The 15,952-nt window shown below is 39.2% G+C and overlaps 1 protein-coding gene across 1 annotated transcript in view; it reads left to right on the top strand.

Moving 5' to 3' along the window:
* The window catches only part of ABCG1 (ATP binding cassette subfamily G member 1), a 49,355-nt gene extending 34,345 nt beyond the window's left edge, over positions 1 to 15,010 (top strand). Inside the window, exons 4-14 of the mRNA XM_065741665.1 lie at positions 98 to 148; positions 5,681 to 5,826; positions 6,523 to 6,646; positions 7,727 to 7,841; positions 8,549 to 8,697; positions 8,880 to 8,981; positions 10,218 to 10,386; positions 11,116 to 11,216; positions 11,668 to 11,826; positions 12,831 to 12,949; positions 14,499 to 15,010. Of these exons, the coding sequence (XP_065597737.1) occupies positions 98 to 148; positions 5,681 to 5,826; positions 6,523 to 6,646; positions 7,727 to 7,841; positions 8,549 to 8,697; positions 8,880 to 8,981; positions 10,218 to 10,386; positions 11,116 to 11,216; positions 11,668 to 11,826; positions 12,831 to 12,949; positions 14,499 to 14,727 (1,464 nt within the window). The 3' untranslated portion in view covers positions 14,728 to 15,010. The remainder of the gene's footprint in view (positions 1 to 97; positions 149 to 5,680; positions 5,827 to 6,522; positions 6,647 to 7,726; positions 7,842 to 8,548; positions 8,698 to 8,879; positions 8,982 to 10,217; positions 10,387 to 11,115; positions 11,217 to 11,667; positions 11,827 to 12,830; positions 12,950 to 14,498) is intronic.
* Positions 15,011 to 15,952: the final 942 nt, after the last annotated feature.

The raw sequence follows: 15,952 nt of genomic DNA, 5'->3' as shown, positions 1-15,952 counted from the left end.
AATGGTACATGGGGGTGTTTTGCCTGAGACATCCACTGTAATTGGTGGTCATGCATCAGACCAGTTCATAACCAAATTCCTTTATATTGCACTCCAGGTATCTGCTCATCTGAAACTACAAGAAAAAGATGAAGGCAGAAGAGAAATGGTATGTGTACTCTTCATCAAACTGAGAATTTTTGGGGATGACAAAGTGGTCTGTGAAGTGAGCACTCAAACTGATATTTTTAATCTAAAACTGAATTTCATTGGACCTAAAATAATGGAATGAATCACAACCTCAAAGTTGACAGGTATCATTGTGAGTGAAGACATAGTACAGATAGCATAAAAGTTGCTTTCAGTATGCCTCAATCTAATAATGAGGAGATAATTGCAAAAAATCTATCAAAATGAATTCATGGGTTTTGTAGGATTCCTTTTAATGTTCCTTAACACATGGATTTTTTCACATGAATAGCTGATGGCTCTGGCATTCTCATGTCCTGGGGTATTGGTCGACACTCAGCTCAATGTGAGCCAGCAGTGTGCCCAGGTGGCCGAAAAGGCCAATGGAATCTTGGCTTGTATCACAAATAGTGCTGCCAGCTGGAGTAAGAAGGTGATCTTCCTTCTGTACTCAGCTCTGGTGGGGCCCCACCTTGAGTGCTGTGTTCAGTTTTGTGCCCCTAACTGCAAGAAAGACTTGGAGGCCCTGAAGTATGTCCAGAGAAGGACAACAGAGCTGTGACAGGTCTGTAGCCCAAGTCTGATGGGGAACAGCTTGAAGGAACTGGGTTTGTTCAGTATGGAGAAGAGGAAGCTCAGGGGAGACCTTATTGCTCTCTTCCTCCACCTGAAGGGAGGTTGTGGCAAGGTGGATATCAGCCTCTTCTCCTGTGTAACTAGCAATAGTACTAGAGGAAATGGCCTCAAGTTGTGCTGGGGGAGTTTCAAGTAGCATATTAGGAAACACTTCCTTCTCCAAGAGAATGGTCAGGTGCTGGAACAGGCTGCCCAGGGAGGTGGTAGAGTCACTGACCTTGGAAGTGATCAAGAAGTGTTTAGAAGTTGTACTGTGAGTTGTGGTTTACTGAGAAATATTGGTGATAGGTGGCCGGTTGGACTGGATGATCTTAGGGGTCTTTTCCAACTTTGGTGATTCTATGTATTTAAGTGCATGGGGCCAGATGGTGTGCATCCCAGGGTTCTGAGAGAGATGGCTGATGTGTTTGCCGAGCTGTTCTCCATCATATTTGAAAAATCATGGCTGTTGGGTGAAATCCCTGGTGAATGCAAAAAGGAAACATTACTCCCATTTTTAAGAAAGGGAAAAAGTATGACCTGGGGAACTACAGGGTGGTGAGCCTCACCTCTATTCCTGGGAAGATCATGGAGTAGATCCTCCTGGTTACCATGTTAAGGCACACACAAGATGAAGAGGTGAGCCAAGACAGCCAGCATGGCTTCACCAAGGGCAGGTCTTGCCCGATCAGTCTGGTGGCCTTCTATGATGGAGTGACAACATCAGTGAACAGGGTAAGGATGATGGATGTCATCTGCCTGGATTTCTACAAAGCCTTTGACATGGTTCCTCACCACATTCTTATCTCTAAATTGGAGATGTCCATCCTTCAAATCCATACTATTTGATGGATTAATAGCTGGTTGTCTGGTCACAGCCACAGGGTTGTGATCAGTGGTTCTATGTCTGGGTGGGTGCCGGTCACAAGTGGTGTCTGGACCAGTGCTCTTCAACGTCGTTGTCAGTGACATAGACAATGGAATCGAGTGCACCCTCAGACAGTTTGCAGATGACACCAAGCTGAGTAGTGCAGTCAATACATTGGAGGGAAGGGAAGCCATCCAGAGAGACTTGGACAAGGCTGGAGAAGTGGGCCTGTGTAAACCTAATGAGGTTTAGCAAGGCCAAGTGCAACCTGTTGCACTTGGGCTGGGACAATCCTGGGTTTTTATAAAGACTGGGGGAACAACTCCTGGAGAGCAGTCCTGTGGAGAAGGACATGGGGGTCCTGGTGGGTGAGAAGCTGGGCATGAGCCAGCAGTGTGTATTTGCAATTTGGAGGACCAACTTTATCCTGGACTGCATTAAAAAAGGAGTGGCCAGAAGGAAGTGGGAGGGGATTGTCCCCCTCTACTCAGCTCTTGAGGCTCCATCTGGAATACTGTGACCAGGTCTTCCTCCAGCACAAGAAAGATGCAGAGCTCTTGGAACAGGTCCAGAGGAGGGCCACTAAAATGATCAGAGGCCTGGAGCACCTTTCCTATGAAGGTTGAGGGAGATGGGCTTGTTTAGCTTGGAGAAGAGAGGCTCCAGGGAGACCTCATTGTGGCCTTCTGACACTTGAAGTATATAGACAGGAGGGGTGATGATTGATACCTTGTGACAGGACAAGGGGGAATGGTTTTAAACTAAGGCAGGAGATTTAGGTTAGATATTAGGAGGAAGTTTCTTTTACTCAGAGAGTGGTGATGCACTGGAACAGGTTGCCCAGAGAGGTTCTGGATACCCCCATCCCTGGAGGCACTCAAGGCAAGGCTGGATGTGGCTCTGGGCTGCCTAGTCCAGGGGTTGGCAACACTACCTGTGGCAGGGGGGTTGAAACTCAATGATCTTTGAGGTCCTTTTCAACCCAGGCCATTCTATGATTCTGTGATTTCTGTGTGTGGTGATGTAAGTCAGTCATGTCTGGCAATAGTGAGTGAAGGCCTTCACTCGCTTCAACATGGAGCTGAAGTGTTTGTTTTTCCAAGGATTAATGAAATATTCAGTAGTCCTTGCAACTACTGAAGGAATTTGTGTCCATGTTTGAAAGCTTTGATCACTGTAGCTGTGCTGGTGAGCAGAAAGAACGTGCTTTGAGATCATGTTGTTCAGCTAGGCAGGTTAATGCAGTTGTAGTTAAGGTAGAGAATTTGGACTATTTTAGGTGTCCAGGATTTGGATAAGTAGGAAGCTAGGCTAAGACATACATGTATCTTTTTGAAAACACCAGGAATTAGTTGCACCGTTTACTCCTGCACATTTGGTGTGCTGTTTTGCTTCTGGCTGTAGCTGTCATAAGGCTTGTCTGAGTGAGAGAAAAGCTTTGGTGTATTTTTGCCTGTGGAGACCTATAACCTACCTGAACCTGCACTGCGTGCTCCTCTCACTTATCTAACTATTACAATTCCTCCTGATTATTTGAACTTACACAGCACTGTTTTTAAAGAAAGTATCTTGGAGGTGTTTGACTAGTTAAAAATGCTGCTGATGAGGGACAGCATTCTCACCTGACTTTGTTTACATCAGTTATACTTAAAGGAGCTGGAAATGTACTCTATGCCCTCATTTATTCTGTACTTAAAAAATCTGGGCCTCTATATACCCAAGAATATTCAGAGCTCAGGTGTCTCTCTCTGGTTGGGTGGAGTTAACAGAGCATGCTGAAGCGTATGGGAGGAACAGTTCTGTGCTGCACAGTGTGTTTCAAAACAGTACATACCTGGAGAGGATTTCGCCTGCAGCTAAAAATAAAAGATAATGGCACTGTTGAAAGTAGATGTGGTTTGCATTGCTGAGAGATTTGTTAAAAGTGAAACTGTAGCTCAGAGTGTTTGGAAGTGTTTTTACTGGACTCAAGCTATGTTTCAATCCAGTGTAAAGCAACACCAAACAAGGAGATGTTGCGTAATTATTCTCTCTCATACTTGCTTTTCAAGGTGAAAACCTCTGCTATTTGAGAGTTGTTCTGAGTGCTAATGAGGATTATGTGATAACATGTTCCCACTGCTAAAGTTAAAATCTACTTTCCAGGAAAACTGGCAGCTCCTTTTACCTGTGTCTGTTACTCTGGATAAATATTTCCTGTAAAATTCAGTTTTTAATCTTTCCATGGTTTTTCAGAGTTTTTTCTTCCGTAAATAGAAAGGGTTGGATTTTTGTTTTGGTGCATTTTTTGCTCCCAAAACCATACAGTTCACAGGCAAATTTAGGAATGGTGCAGGCAGCTGGGAAAAGCCATGTAACTGAACTCAACTGAAACAAAAATCTGCAGAAAGAAGAGGATGATGAGCGTGGACATAGGAAATGTGTGTCCTGATGTGTCAGGAACATGAGATGCTTCATACTGTTCCCCACATTCCAGTTTGTTGTATTCATGCACATCTGATTGAGACCTGTAAGTGACTTGTTGGACCTCTCCACTCCAGAGGAGTATCTTAATCTAGTAAAAGATGCCTCTGGCCTCTGATGACCTCTGATCCTAAGATCCATATGCAGAAGGAAAAGGGGAAGCTACTTCTGGTCCATCTGGTGAAAAGTATATCCTCTGCCTACAATGTGAAAATTACATCTTCAGAGGTATAACAGCCGTTTCCATTGCTGCCTGCTGTCCATATTTATTTCCTAATTAGAACATTCTAAAGTTCTTCGATCTCAAAGCATCCGTGAAATTCAGAAAGAACTCTAGAGGTACATGAATCAACGTGTTTATTGGTTATATTTGAGTCAACCAAAGCAATTCTATTTTTCTTAATATGATAAATGCACTTTTTATTGAAAAATCTATTTGTTTAGAAACAGCTGTTACTTTCACTTGCACCTGGAAAGTCTTAATGTATTTGCAGTTTACTAGGTTAGGCAAGCAACTTCATGCTATCACTGTAATTATGAACAGCTCTTTGGGGAAAAGACAGTGTTGTATGTATTTGCACAATTCTTGTTGAAATGGCACTCATTTTAGTATTAGTAGCCTGTGCTGGAATATATCATTCATTTTATTATTATTAATTGTTAAGTGTTGATCTTAGATAAATTGTATGAATTTATGCACTTGTGTTAACAAGATTACAGATGCTTGTGTGAAACAGCCAGGGACAAGTGAAAATTTTCCAGTGAAGTTTCTGGTTCATTTCTGAAGTTTCTGGTTAGTTTAGCATGTGTTCCATAGTGCCTTCCCTGGATTTAAGGAAAGAGAGATGTCTCCTCTCTCTGAGAGTGAGAGTTGGTGGATAATTGGTGTATTATGCAGTACAGCTTGGATTCAGATATTTTTATGTCTGTGTTTTTACTGATGCCAGAGAGCTGCTTTCCTTATAGGGCTACAAGACCGGATATACAATCACTGAAACAGAAAAATTCACAGCATCTGGGATTGTTCTCCTTTGCTTTAAAGATGCTGGGCCAAACTGCTCTTCCTGAGGCCACACTTTAAAGAGTGGACTTGGAAGAACAGATATGAGCGCAGCTCATGCCTCTATAGAAGCTACAGATTTGTGTTATACAGTTTTCCATTCCCTTGTAAATACAGCCTAGAAGTTCTAATGAAAGAAGCTTATTAGTTTTCCTGTATGTCTTCACATACTTCAAAGATCTTCTGTTGTATCTGTGCCACATCCAAAGCGCACTATGGAAGAGCAGATTTTCACAAGAAGGGCTTTCTACTGAGACAAATAATGTAGTACAGGCACATAGATTTTACTCAAAATGTTCAGTGCTAGGTTAACCCCCTCTGAATCTAATAACGGTTTAACCTTTCCTGCATTATATAGGAATAGACTTTGGTGTAAAGGTGATGAACCAAAGTCATACACTAGCTTATTTTCTCCTTGAAAGTTGGTGGTATAGTAAAGATGTTATTCTTTTTAATTTAAATGACTTAAATGATTTAAATGACTTGCATTATTGTGTTTCTTCTAGGTAAAGGAAATATTGACAGCCCTTGGCCTGCTAACCTGTGCCAATACAAGGACTGGGAGTCTTTCTGGAGGCCAGAGAAAGCGTCTTGCCATTGCTTTGGAGCTGGTGAACAATCCCCCTGTTATGTTTTTTGATGAACCAACCAGGTACTTCAAGGCCAAAAATTGAGGACATATTAGTATTGCTCACGTGATAGCATAATGCTGCAGAAAAGGGTTTTTTACTTCTAAGTCATTGGAAAGGGCTCATTTTATATTGCTTGCAAGTACTGAATAATGCCCCAAGAAATATTTTCATTTGAGTACTTAGTGCCTTGTTTCGCTTCTGTAAATACAAGACCATGGGTCTATATGTAATAGTTAAAGAAGACGTAAACTGAAGTAGGAAGGGAAAGAGAGGATATTGTTTTCAGATTGTATCATGTGAGTCTTCTTTGAGCAAAGGTAATCTTCAAAATGCTCACATTTAAGTTACCTTTTTGTAATGAATGTAGCATATTTAGAATCAGATTCCGTGATTAATTTAGAAGGAGACTGGTAGGGCTATGAATATGTATCTATTCATTAAAGTTAGGCTCATTTAAATCTGTAGTTCTAAAATGCAGATGTCCCTTAAGGCAGTTTTGAGAATACTCCTATTTTTCATTCTTGGGCATGCTTCCAACTTAATTAAAAGACTGATAGAGAAATACAAGCATAAGGTTGGCATATGATAAAAATTAAACTGTTACAGGGAGAATTTATAGAAAGATAATAGTGAGGGACCAAAGTATCAAATACATGTGCTATTTCTGAGTGGTGCATGTGGATCTATGGATAACAAACTTCTTTCCTCTCATTCAGTGGCTTGGATAGTGCGTCATGTTTTCAGGTTGTCTCTCTGATGAAGGCTTTAGCCCAGGGTGGCCGGTCCATCATCTGCACGATTCACCAGCCCAGTGCTAAACTCTTTGAGTTGTTTGATCAGGTATAATTCTCACTCTTTCTCTTTTTGTGTGGTTTAGGAACACTATACTTTCCAAGCTACATTCTGTAAGTAAAAACAACACCAAAATCTGTGGTTCCAAATTAAATGGATAAATAAATTGGAACAAAAAAAATACTTTTTATTTTCTTTTTTCTCTCTGCTCATTTCCATTGCTTAAGTGCAGTATTTTTAAAGAATCTGGCTGATACGTTTGTAACATTGTGATTATCATGCTTAGGAATTTTGTACCTTCACCTACCACTGTTCCTGGACACAGTGCTGTCAGTAAAGTAAATGAGAGGTAATTTAAGAGCAGGAGAGCTTTATTGTGAATGTCTGCAATGTTACTAGTACACATTTTTATCCTAGCTACACGGTTATACATTCAGTAGTGTTTATTCATAATAACAATTGAAGTGAAGTCAGCTGGATATCTTTTCTCCAACCTAACAACAAAATGTGGACCATATTATTTTAGTTTAGGTTTAAATTAACCTTAATCTTTTTAGGCCTTAATCTTTTTAGGATATCTAATTTAGGGCAAAGAGAGAACTTACTATACCATAGGTGAACAAACTCTTGCAAAAAAAATTTCCAGTCTGGCCAGGTGAGGGTTATTTCAAGCCAACAGTGCAGCAAGAACTGAGGATAATCAAGCTGTTTCCTATTGCTGTGCTGTTCTGCTTCTTCCATTCCTACCTTCACCAGTCTCATCTCCCAGCAAAAAATATTCATAATATATGGAAATTAGATGGCTTGGTTATGCAGTTTCTTGACTAATTTCTACATGTTTCTAAGGCTTGAATTAGTCTGTTTCTGAGTTAATGACATTTAAGGGAAGGAAATGGGAGGGAAATTCCCTTTTTGGAGAGAATGTTTGCAGAATTCACATCTCAAGCCTTTCATCTTCCATTAGTTGTTATTCTGTACAAAGGTAGTTCCAAATGTTGACAAATCTTCCTGAGATGTTTCTCTCACTGGGCCAACAAAGGTACTTTGTTGACAGTTCATGGATTGCTGTCATGCAATTAGGATGTTCACGTATTATATGGTTTCATGTTTCTTTGCCTTGTGTTTCAGCTCTATGTTTTAAGTCAAGGTCAATGTATTTACCGAGGAAAAGTATTAAACCTTGTCCCTTACTTGAGAGACTTGGGTTTGAATTGTCCAACCTATCACAATCCAGCAGATTTTGGTAAGGAAAGTTTGAGTAATTTGTTTTGTATTTGGCTCTCACCTTTGGAATAGTGGGAGCCATGCTGTGGTTTACTCTTTTTTTTTACATGCATTTATACATATGTATGTTCCTGTGTACATATATGTACCAAAATTTGAAATAGAATTAATTGAATTCTTTCTCAGCTATTTGACCGCCATCTGGTGGTCGATTTTAGTGACTGTTTCTCTCTGATAGAAGTCCAGGTTTGTGAAATAAGATAAAACATATTTCATAGGATTTTAATCCTAATGATTTTTCGAAGTGACTGCAATATTCTAGTGTTTTGGATTTGTTTTTCTGTTGTTGTTTTTTTTTGTGTGAACAATACCATGGTACCATGCAGCTAATAGAACTGAGATTTTTGTTGTTGTTCTTTCTTAATTCCAAAGGTGCAGTAAGGATCATAAAGCAGACTTTTGTCACTTTTGATTACCAAGACTGTTTCATATTTACTATTTGTCATCTAAAATGGTTTACTTAACTATGAAAAATTTAAAAGATTTATAGAAAAAGATGTTTAATTTGTGTATAAATGTATATAACGTATATATCTTTTGATTAGAGCCCTTTTAAAAAAATAACATTCCTGCTAGTTTTAATGCTACAGAATCAAGGGAACCTAATAATAAGGCCTGTAAATAATCAGTAATATAAACCAGTAACTCATCTTCTGCTTTGTGTAGTTATGGAAGTGGCATCTGGTGAATATGGAGACCAGAACAGCCGACTGGTAAGGGCAGTGCGGGAGAGAATATGTGACACAGACTACAAGAGAGATGTCGGTGGCGAGAATGAGTTGAATCCCTTTCTCTGGCATCGGCCCTCTGAAGAGGTATTTTGTATATCACAATAATGGGTATGGCTTGAGGTTGGAGAGGGAGGAAGAGAATTTAAATTCTCAGTCAATGGAGCAGATTTCTGGGAACATTCAGCTGATAAGAATGGGGTTTTGTGAAAGAAAACTAAGCAAGACACTGTAAAGAAAGGAGCTTATTCTTTCATGTGTTTCCGCAGGATTCCTCCTCCACAGAAGGTTGCCACAGCTTCTCCGCCAGCTGCCTAACCCAATTCTGTATCCTCTTCAAAAGAACTTTTCTCACCATCATGAGGGATTCAGTAAGTCAGCTTTGATAGTACCTTTGGAGCCTAAAGGTTTACTCGGTTAGTTATGAGGCACTGTAGCTATGCTTTACAGGTCTTGTCCACAACCCATGCATGAAGTAGAGAGACGTATCTTTTAATCCTGCTATTAGTTGAATCACCTTAATCGTAAGCAGAAGTTTTCTTCTAGTAGAATTCAAATGCATTCAGGCTACAGTCCTAAAGTTTGTCTTCTCTGTGCTGGCAAATTACTTATATAAATTTTTATCCTAGTAAAAAGTGATAGTGCTGTTGTACTAGTATGCCTCAAAATTACTTTTCAGTATATTCAAGGTGGCAGGTTCAGTGTAATGTAAAGTTAATGCTTAAAATCTTTGCTTTTCCTCCTGAAACATAAAATCGATAAATTAAAATTTGCATATCTGAAAAGGAAATGTTTGCTTCCATACCCTTACAATGGAGTAAGTATCGTAATGAAACTTCATTCAAGGGAGGAAAAAAACTATTATTCAAATTTTTCTAATAATAAATTCCTCCGAAGTTCCCATGCCTGCAGTTTTCATGTAAGTTTATTAAATGTTTTGCATGAGTAGTTTGCATTAGCAAAATATAAAGGGGCATTTTTTAACTCAAGAAAGTCTTTCTTATCTCTAAGTAGGTGAGTTGTTTGTGAATTTTAGAGATGGGAGTATTTACACTGTATGTTACATAGAGGAACAGTGTTGTTTTTCAGAATTATTGCAGTTTTTCAACACTTTTATTATTTCCTTTATTCATCTGTACCTCTTGTAGGAATACTGTCTTGCAGAGGAGGCACGAAAGGCATGTATGCCTGGTTAAGTCCATTTGGTCAATGCAAAACGAAAAAAACCCTTCCTCCCTTACTTCTCTTCTCTGCTCAGGGATATTTATGTTATAGTTAAAGAGACAGATTACTAATGAATGAGGGTCAATTGCTCTTTGACATTGTCTGATTAGGATTTCAGCTTGCAATACTTGCAATTTCTGCTTTTGTTTATTGGAAGAAATTTTCTGGACCAATAGCCCTGGGCCTGAGTCACTCTGGAAAGTTCCTTAATATTAGTTTTCCTTAGCTGAGACCCAGTTTCCTAGTAGAAAGTGAGCTTCCTCTATTTGTTCTGGCTATAATTATTATTTCTCTGCATGTTGTAGATCAGATTTCAGTAGTATTTCCATTGTTTTTGAACTCAGACATTCTGATCAGAATTACTTCTGTTTCATTGCTTATAGGTCCTAACGCATTTGCGTATCACCTCACACATTGGAATTGGTCTGCTAATTGGCTTGCTCTACTTAGGCATTGGCAATGAAGCTAAGAAGGTTCTCAGCAATTCTGGCTTCCTCTTTTTTTCCATGTTGTTTCTTATGTTTGCTGCACTCATGCCAACTGTCCTTACATGTGAGTATTAGTCATACTCTTAAATTAAAGAACAAGGAGATTGCAACAAGTTGGAAGGGCGTTGTATCTATTTCATGTACCATAATATTTGACTGAACTTCTAAGACAGGCATGGGGGTAAATCTTGTACTCCCTAACTTCCCTGTAGAAGCAAACAGGGGTAGACTTCTCTCCATAGTTCTGCAAGTAATTCTCAGTTCTCACAGTCTACTGTTACAATCCTGGACTGGATTTACTCCTTTTCCTAAGGTGCCAGCATATCTCTACTTTAAGCTTTTTTCAGTTCACCTTGGAGAAATTACCATAGCTTCTCTAGGACTTCTAAGTCATGACTGCTGTCTGAAATCAGTATAATCATGTGATACCAGAAGCAAACTGGTCCATACTTTTTCTGGGATTACTTTTACTTCGTATTGCCCTTTGTAGCAAAAGAAATAACCATGTCCTTTAAGCTTTAAAACTTTTTATTTCAGAAAGCCTCTTAGAAGAAAGTTCAGATCATCTGAGTAACCTAGTGCACATTCTAAACAGTTAGCAATTCTCAAGGGTGACTTCTCTCATTTCATTATAAATCACTGAAACTATTCCTGGTCTGTCAAATGTTTTTGAGTTCAGTCCCACTTTTGGACTACAGGAGTCAAGAATTATGTTATTGTTATTATATTTGTTATTATGTGGAAGAATATTACACACTGACAACCTAGCTAACATTATTTTTATTTTCTGTAGTTCCTCTTGAGATGGGAGTGTTTCTTAGAGAGCACCTGAACTACTGGTACAGCCTGAAAGCCTACTATCTTGCCAAAACAATGGCTGATGTTCCTTTTCAGGTATATGTGCCACTCTTCAATAAAACAAGAACTGCTTAAGTTCATGGCAGATCTGCTTGCCGAGATCAGTAACAGTAGTTTATGTATTTGAGTGATGGGGAAACTTTTCCTATGTGTGTGCTTTAGCCTCAGGTTCAAATAAAAAGCACCTTTAGAATGGTGTCCGCACCTGACCTAGTATTGTTTTAATTAAAATTACAATTTTTGGTTTTCTGCAAAGGGAAATTGGGAAGGGATGTGAGTGGGATTTGTTGTCTAACAGACAAGTAGTATGATAGATACTACAGTTTGTAGCAGATGCATTCATTCTTAAATGAATGCCGTGCCTATCATGTAACATGCAAAGACTGAGAGCTGTGGATTAACTAGGACTCCCTATGTTTTTATCTTGTTCAGAGTAAAAGTGAATGCTAGACTTCAACAGACTAACTGTAAGTGTATTTCCTTGCAGATCATGTTTCCTGTAGCCTATTGCAGCATCGTGTACTGGATGACTTCACAGCCATCTGATGCACTGCGATTTGTCCTCTTTGCAGCCTTGGGCACCATGACATCCCTGGTGGCACAGTCACTGGGTCTTCTCATAGGTGCAGCCTCTACATCTCTCCAGGTACTGATGGCATTTGGTGGTCTCGCAGGAGTCCTGCTATCTCCTGTCACTGATTGTTTACCGTGGTTGTTGTTGTGTCCCCAAGACATCTGATAAGAGATGACAGTCAAAAAGTTCTTTTTCCCTGATACAGCTACTTGATACTTATTGCTACCAGACCTGAATGGCACTGTGCCTACTTGAGCCTATTGTCTTTTGGTATTTATTTCTGACTGAGCAGGCCCTAGAAACTGCAGGACTGATACATTTGTATGCTTGTACAGGGTGGAGTTCTTCCATGCAGGGTGAAAAACAGAAGGCTGACCAGGCATTAAACTTCTGCAGAAGGAGGGCAGGAAGCAGCTGTTGGTGTGACTGCCAGGCTGGAAGCTGGCCACAAAACACCTGGAGGCTGGAAGTGGGGCCAATATCTGTCTTCTCCACCAAAGGCATTCAATTGGAGATGATTCTTACCACCTTCATCAAATTTTAGAACCAGTTGAAACTACTGTTCATATGGATTAATGAGCAGGGAGGGCTGTGTGTCTGCTGGTCTTTCAAACCAACAGTGAGAAAGAGGGGTCACCTACTCTGAGTGGCAAAGGAATCCTAGTGTCCATCTTTCTCTGTAAATTTCTTGGTGGGTTCAAGTCCTTCAAAGGATGGATCCTGAAACAGCAATATAGTCAAGTAGGAATAAGTTTTAGGAAGAAGAGTCATTTTTCTATACTAAATGTCTAACTTGCCTCCTATGGAACTTTATCCAAAAAATTCAGTAATTGGTATTTGAAACTTGTAATTATTTGGTGAGGTAGCATGGCTCGAATGGCAGAGCTCTCTACTGCCTGAGAAAGATTTTCACTGTCTGAGTTTGGCACAAAAACCAGAGGATTTTCATAAGAAAAGTGCAAATCTTACAATCTGGTTTCCTAGGTTGAAGTCTGGACATAAGATGAAAGAGCAAGTTAACTTTCTTTTTTTTTTTTTCTGTCTGACAAAAGTCTGCCTGTTCCTTCTCTTCCCAGGTGGCTACTTTTGTGGGTCCAGTTACTGCCATTCCAGTGCTTCTGTTCTCTGGGTTTTTTGTCAGCTTTGATACCATCCCAACATACCTCCAGTGGATGTCCTACATTTCCTATGTCAGGTACCACTATGGAGTCCTTTAACCTCCCATTTTAGAGAAGCTGTTTGCCTTTGCCTTTGTTTGGTTATTTTGGACACTAAGGAGTCTATGTTCAGGCAACTTTATTTTGAAGTGCAAACATTCATATAATGTAAATGAATGCCACATTACCTCACTTCATTTTATTTTGTGTACACTGTGAAATAAACAGGAATATTTGGTACAGATTGTTGGCCACAAGTCTAAATACTTGTGAAAGTCCTCTAGATTGCACAGTATCCAAATCTCTGTGCATTTCTTGTAATAATAGAGGAGGTATACACGTGAGAAATTGTCAGCACATTTCAGTAGAAAATGACATATAAATCACTGCTGTATCTTAAATAGCCTTGTTGGACAATGAATTGTTTAAATTTTGCAGTAGCAAAGAGGCATAAAATTTTTGGTCATCATTAGTCTGAACTCTTGGCTTAATAGCTGATAGGCATAGGCATATTGCATCCTATGTCAGTCATGCTCTGTTTGAGATGATTATCTTATGATGTGATGATTGCCATCAGGAAACTTCCAGTGGCTGGCACAGCTGACTAGTTTGGACTAGACACCTAAATTATTTATGGTTGAAATTAAATGGTGAATTCCCATGATGATTCTAAGAAGGTTTCCTTTGAAAACAAATGAAATGATTAGGAAGTGGATGTTGCAGAAGGAGCTAAAGTGCATTTAATAAGAAGCCTTTTGACTATCATTTTTTATGTGGCTTGTGTACATGTAGGGCGCCTTCAGTAGGAGGAAATAGATTTCTAGGTGGAACCAGCTTTGCTTACTCCCTTCTCCCCACCTTGCCCAAACTGCACTATTACTAAGAAAACTCAAACTGAATGTTCTTTCATTTGTCTAGTGAGGTCTTACACAAAGACCCATCAATGATAAAGAAACTGCACCCCCTGAATTAGTAAGGTAGAATTCAAGATGAGGCCTTAAGCCATTGTCCAGCCTGCATAGGGTCTCTTGAGGGGAAGGTAGCTATCATATGCGTGGGAACAATATTAACTTATCTGCTTGTAGAGTAAAATCTTAAGTGTACCTGGTTTCAGGGGAAAAATGGTAGTGAAATGTATACAATATTAGTGAAACTACAGCACCAGGAAGGGAAGAGACATTCTAGATTGATTATAGTTCTAATATATTTCTGACTTCAAACCATAGTTGTATTCCCGTTGCTTAGTTTTAACTATGGAATTACACCCCTTTTAAAAGGGGAATCCGGATATGAGCTGAAGTTTACCTGCTTTGTATTTTAGCATTTTCCTTTTGAGAAGTTGCACTGTATGCTAACTGGAAGCTGTTAAAGGCAAAACTTCTATCCTTGTTTAATATCATGTAAAATACCAGTGGCATCTTGTTTACTTGATTGTAATAGGGACAGTATTTACCTTGAGACATACATCAGAACAGTAACGAATGCCTCAGTTTCCATCCAAGCTCTTGCAGAGAGTGTATTTCAGTGGGAGTACTTCTAAACAGATCATCAACATTTTACTTTATGATCCATTGTTCTTCTTTCCAGATACGGATTTGAAGGAGTTATTCTCTCCATCTATGGACTGGATCGAGAAGATCTGCATTGTGACAAAGATGATACTTGCCATTTTCAAAAATCAGAGGCCATTCTGAGAGAACTGGATGTAGAAAATGCTAAACTTTACCTGGACTTTATTGTTCTTGGAATTTTCTTCTTCTCTCTGCGTCTAATTGCCTATTTTGTTCTCAGATACAAAATCCGAGCAGAGAGGTAGAGGAAAAACATCCAAAATGATGCAGTAGGAAGATCTTTAGACATACAGTAGAGGGCAGTTGACATTGTCTCACTGTGGGAGGCCCATCTCCAGTGCCCAGCTAGATGCTGTTATGACCTAGCCCATAGAGAACCACACTGGGATAGAGGACATATAGTGTTAAATCAGTCCAGTTGGGTTGGGTCATGTTTTCATTACACTTTCTAGCTTTAACTAGGAAGAAGAAATAGAAGGGAATCTTGCAACATAAAATATCAATACCGAGACAGTGTAACTGTAGTAAAGAAAACTGGTTGCAGGACTTTTTTATAAAAACCAATTATATGATAAGGTAATATAAGTCCTGGTAGCCAGAATAGTGTCATGTCATCTATAGGTGACAAGATAAAGAGATGCCGAATGAGAAATGAAAAGAAAATAGGATTGTCTCATCTTTTTAAATTCAAGATTTTCATCTTTGTAGTTTTCTATGTATTATTTTGCAGTTATTTTCCATGTCATTACCCCTACTGGCCAAAAGTCTGTAACTGTAATAATTAGTAAGGAAAAGACATCTTTTTACTATGGGTACTCTTTAAAAACAGAAGAAAAAAAAGATCTAAAACGATTAGAGTCATTATTTTCGTTTGTTTAAATTTAGAATTCTGGTGCTTTACTTGTTGAGCTGGTCTCATTTCTGAAAGTCCTCATGATAGGAGGAAAAGGCAGATTCTGAGTCTGTGCTAAGTCTGTGATCCATATTTGGAAGCAACAATAGATAGCACAGACATGTTCAAGCTACCGCTGAATGATTGAAAATGCGTTGCGGTGTCTTTTAAATTCTAAAGATTTGTTATCTGAAAAATACTGATTTTGTTCATTATCTGTTTGATCTACCTCCTGTGAATGAAAAGATCAAAGCACTCCAAGGCTCATTTTTTCTTAAATTATGAAAACAGAATCTATCCCTGAAGCCTGAGAAATTCTCTGATGGAGTCCAAGATCTAGCTATAGTTCAGAGTTTGGAGTGTTGTGTTAAACCACTTGTTACTGCCTTGTATGTCAGTGTTTGAAATACCTGTTAAAAATGACTTGTAGGAGTCTCCTCAGATTATGTGAAGGGCCTTTGTAACACTGCAAGCCAAGCAGTTTTGTTCTCATTGGAAAGTCTGTATAAGTGAAGTGAAAATTAACAGCAAATTGATCTAAAATGAGTTGATCTATTGCAAGAGGCACGCATTTGTTT

The sequence above is a fragment of the Cyrtonyx montezumae genome, unplaced genomic scaffold, assembly GCF_038088225.1.
Source record: "Cyrtonyx montezumae isolate F1298 unplaced genomic scaffold, pur_monq_1.0 scaffold_3, whole genome shotgun sequence".
Taxonomy (NCBI): domain Eukaryota; kingdom Metazoa; phylum Chordata; class Aves; order Galliformes; family Odontophoridae; genus Cyrtonyx; species Cyrtonyx montezumae.
Note: the sequence above shows the minus strand (reverse complement) of the source record. Positions and strands in the feature narration are given on the sequence as shown.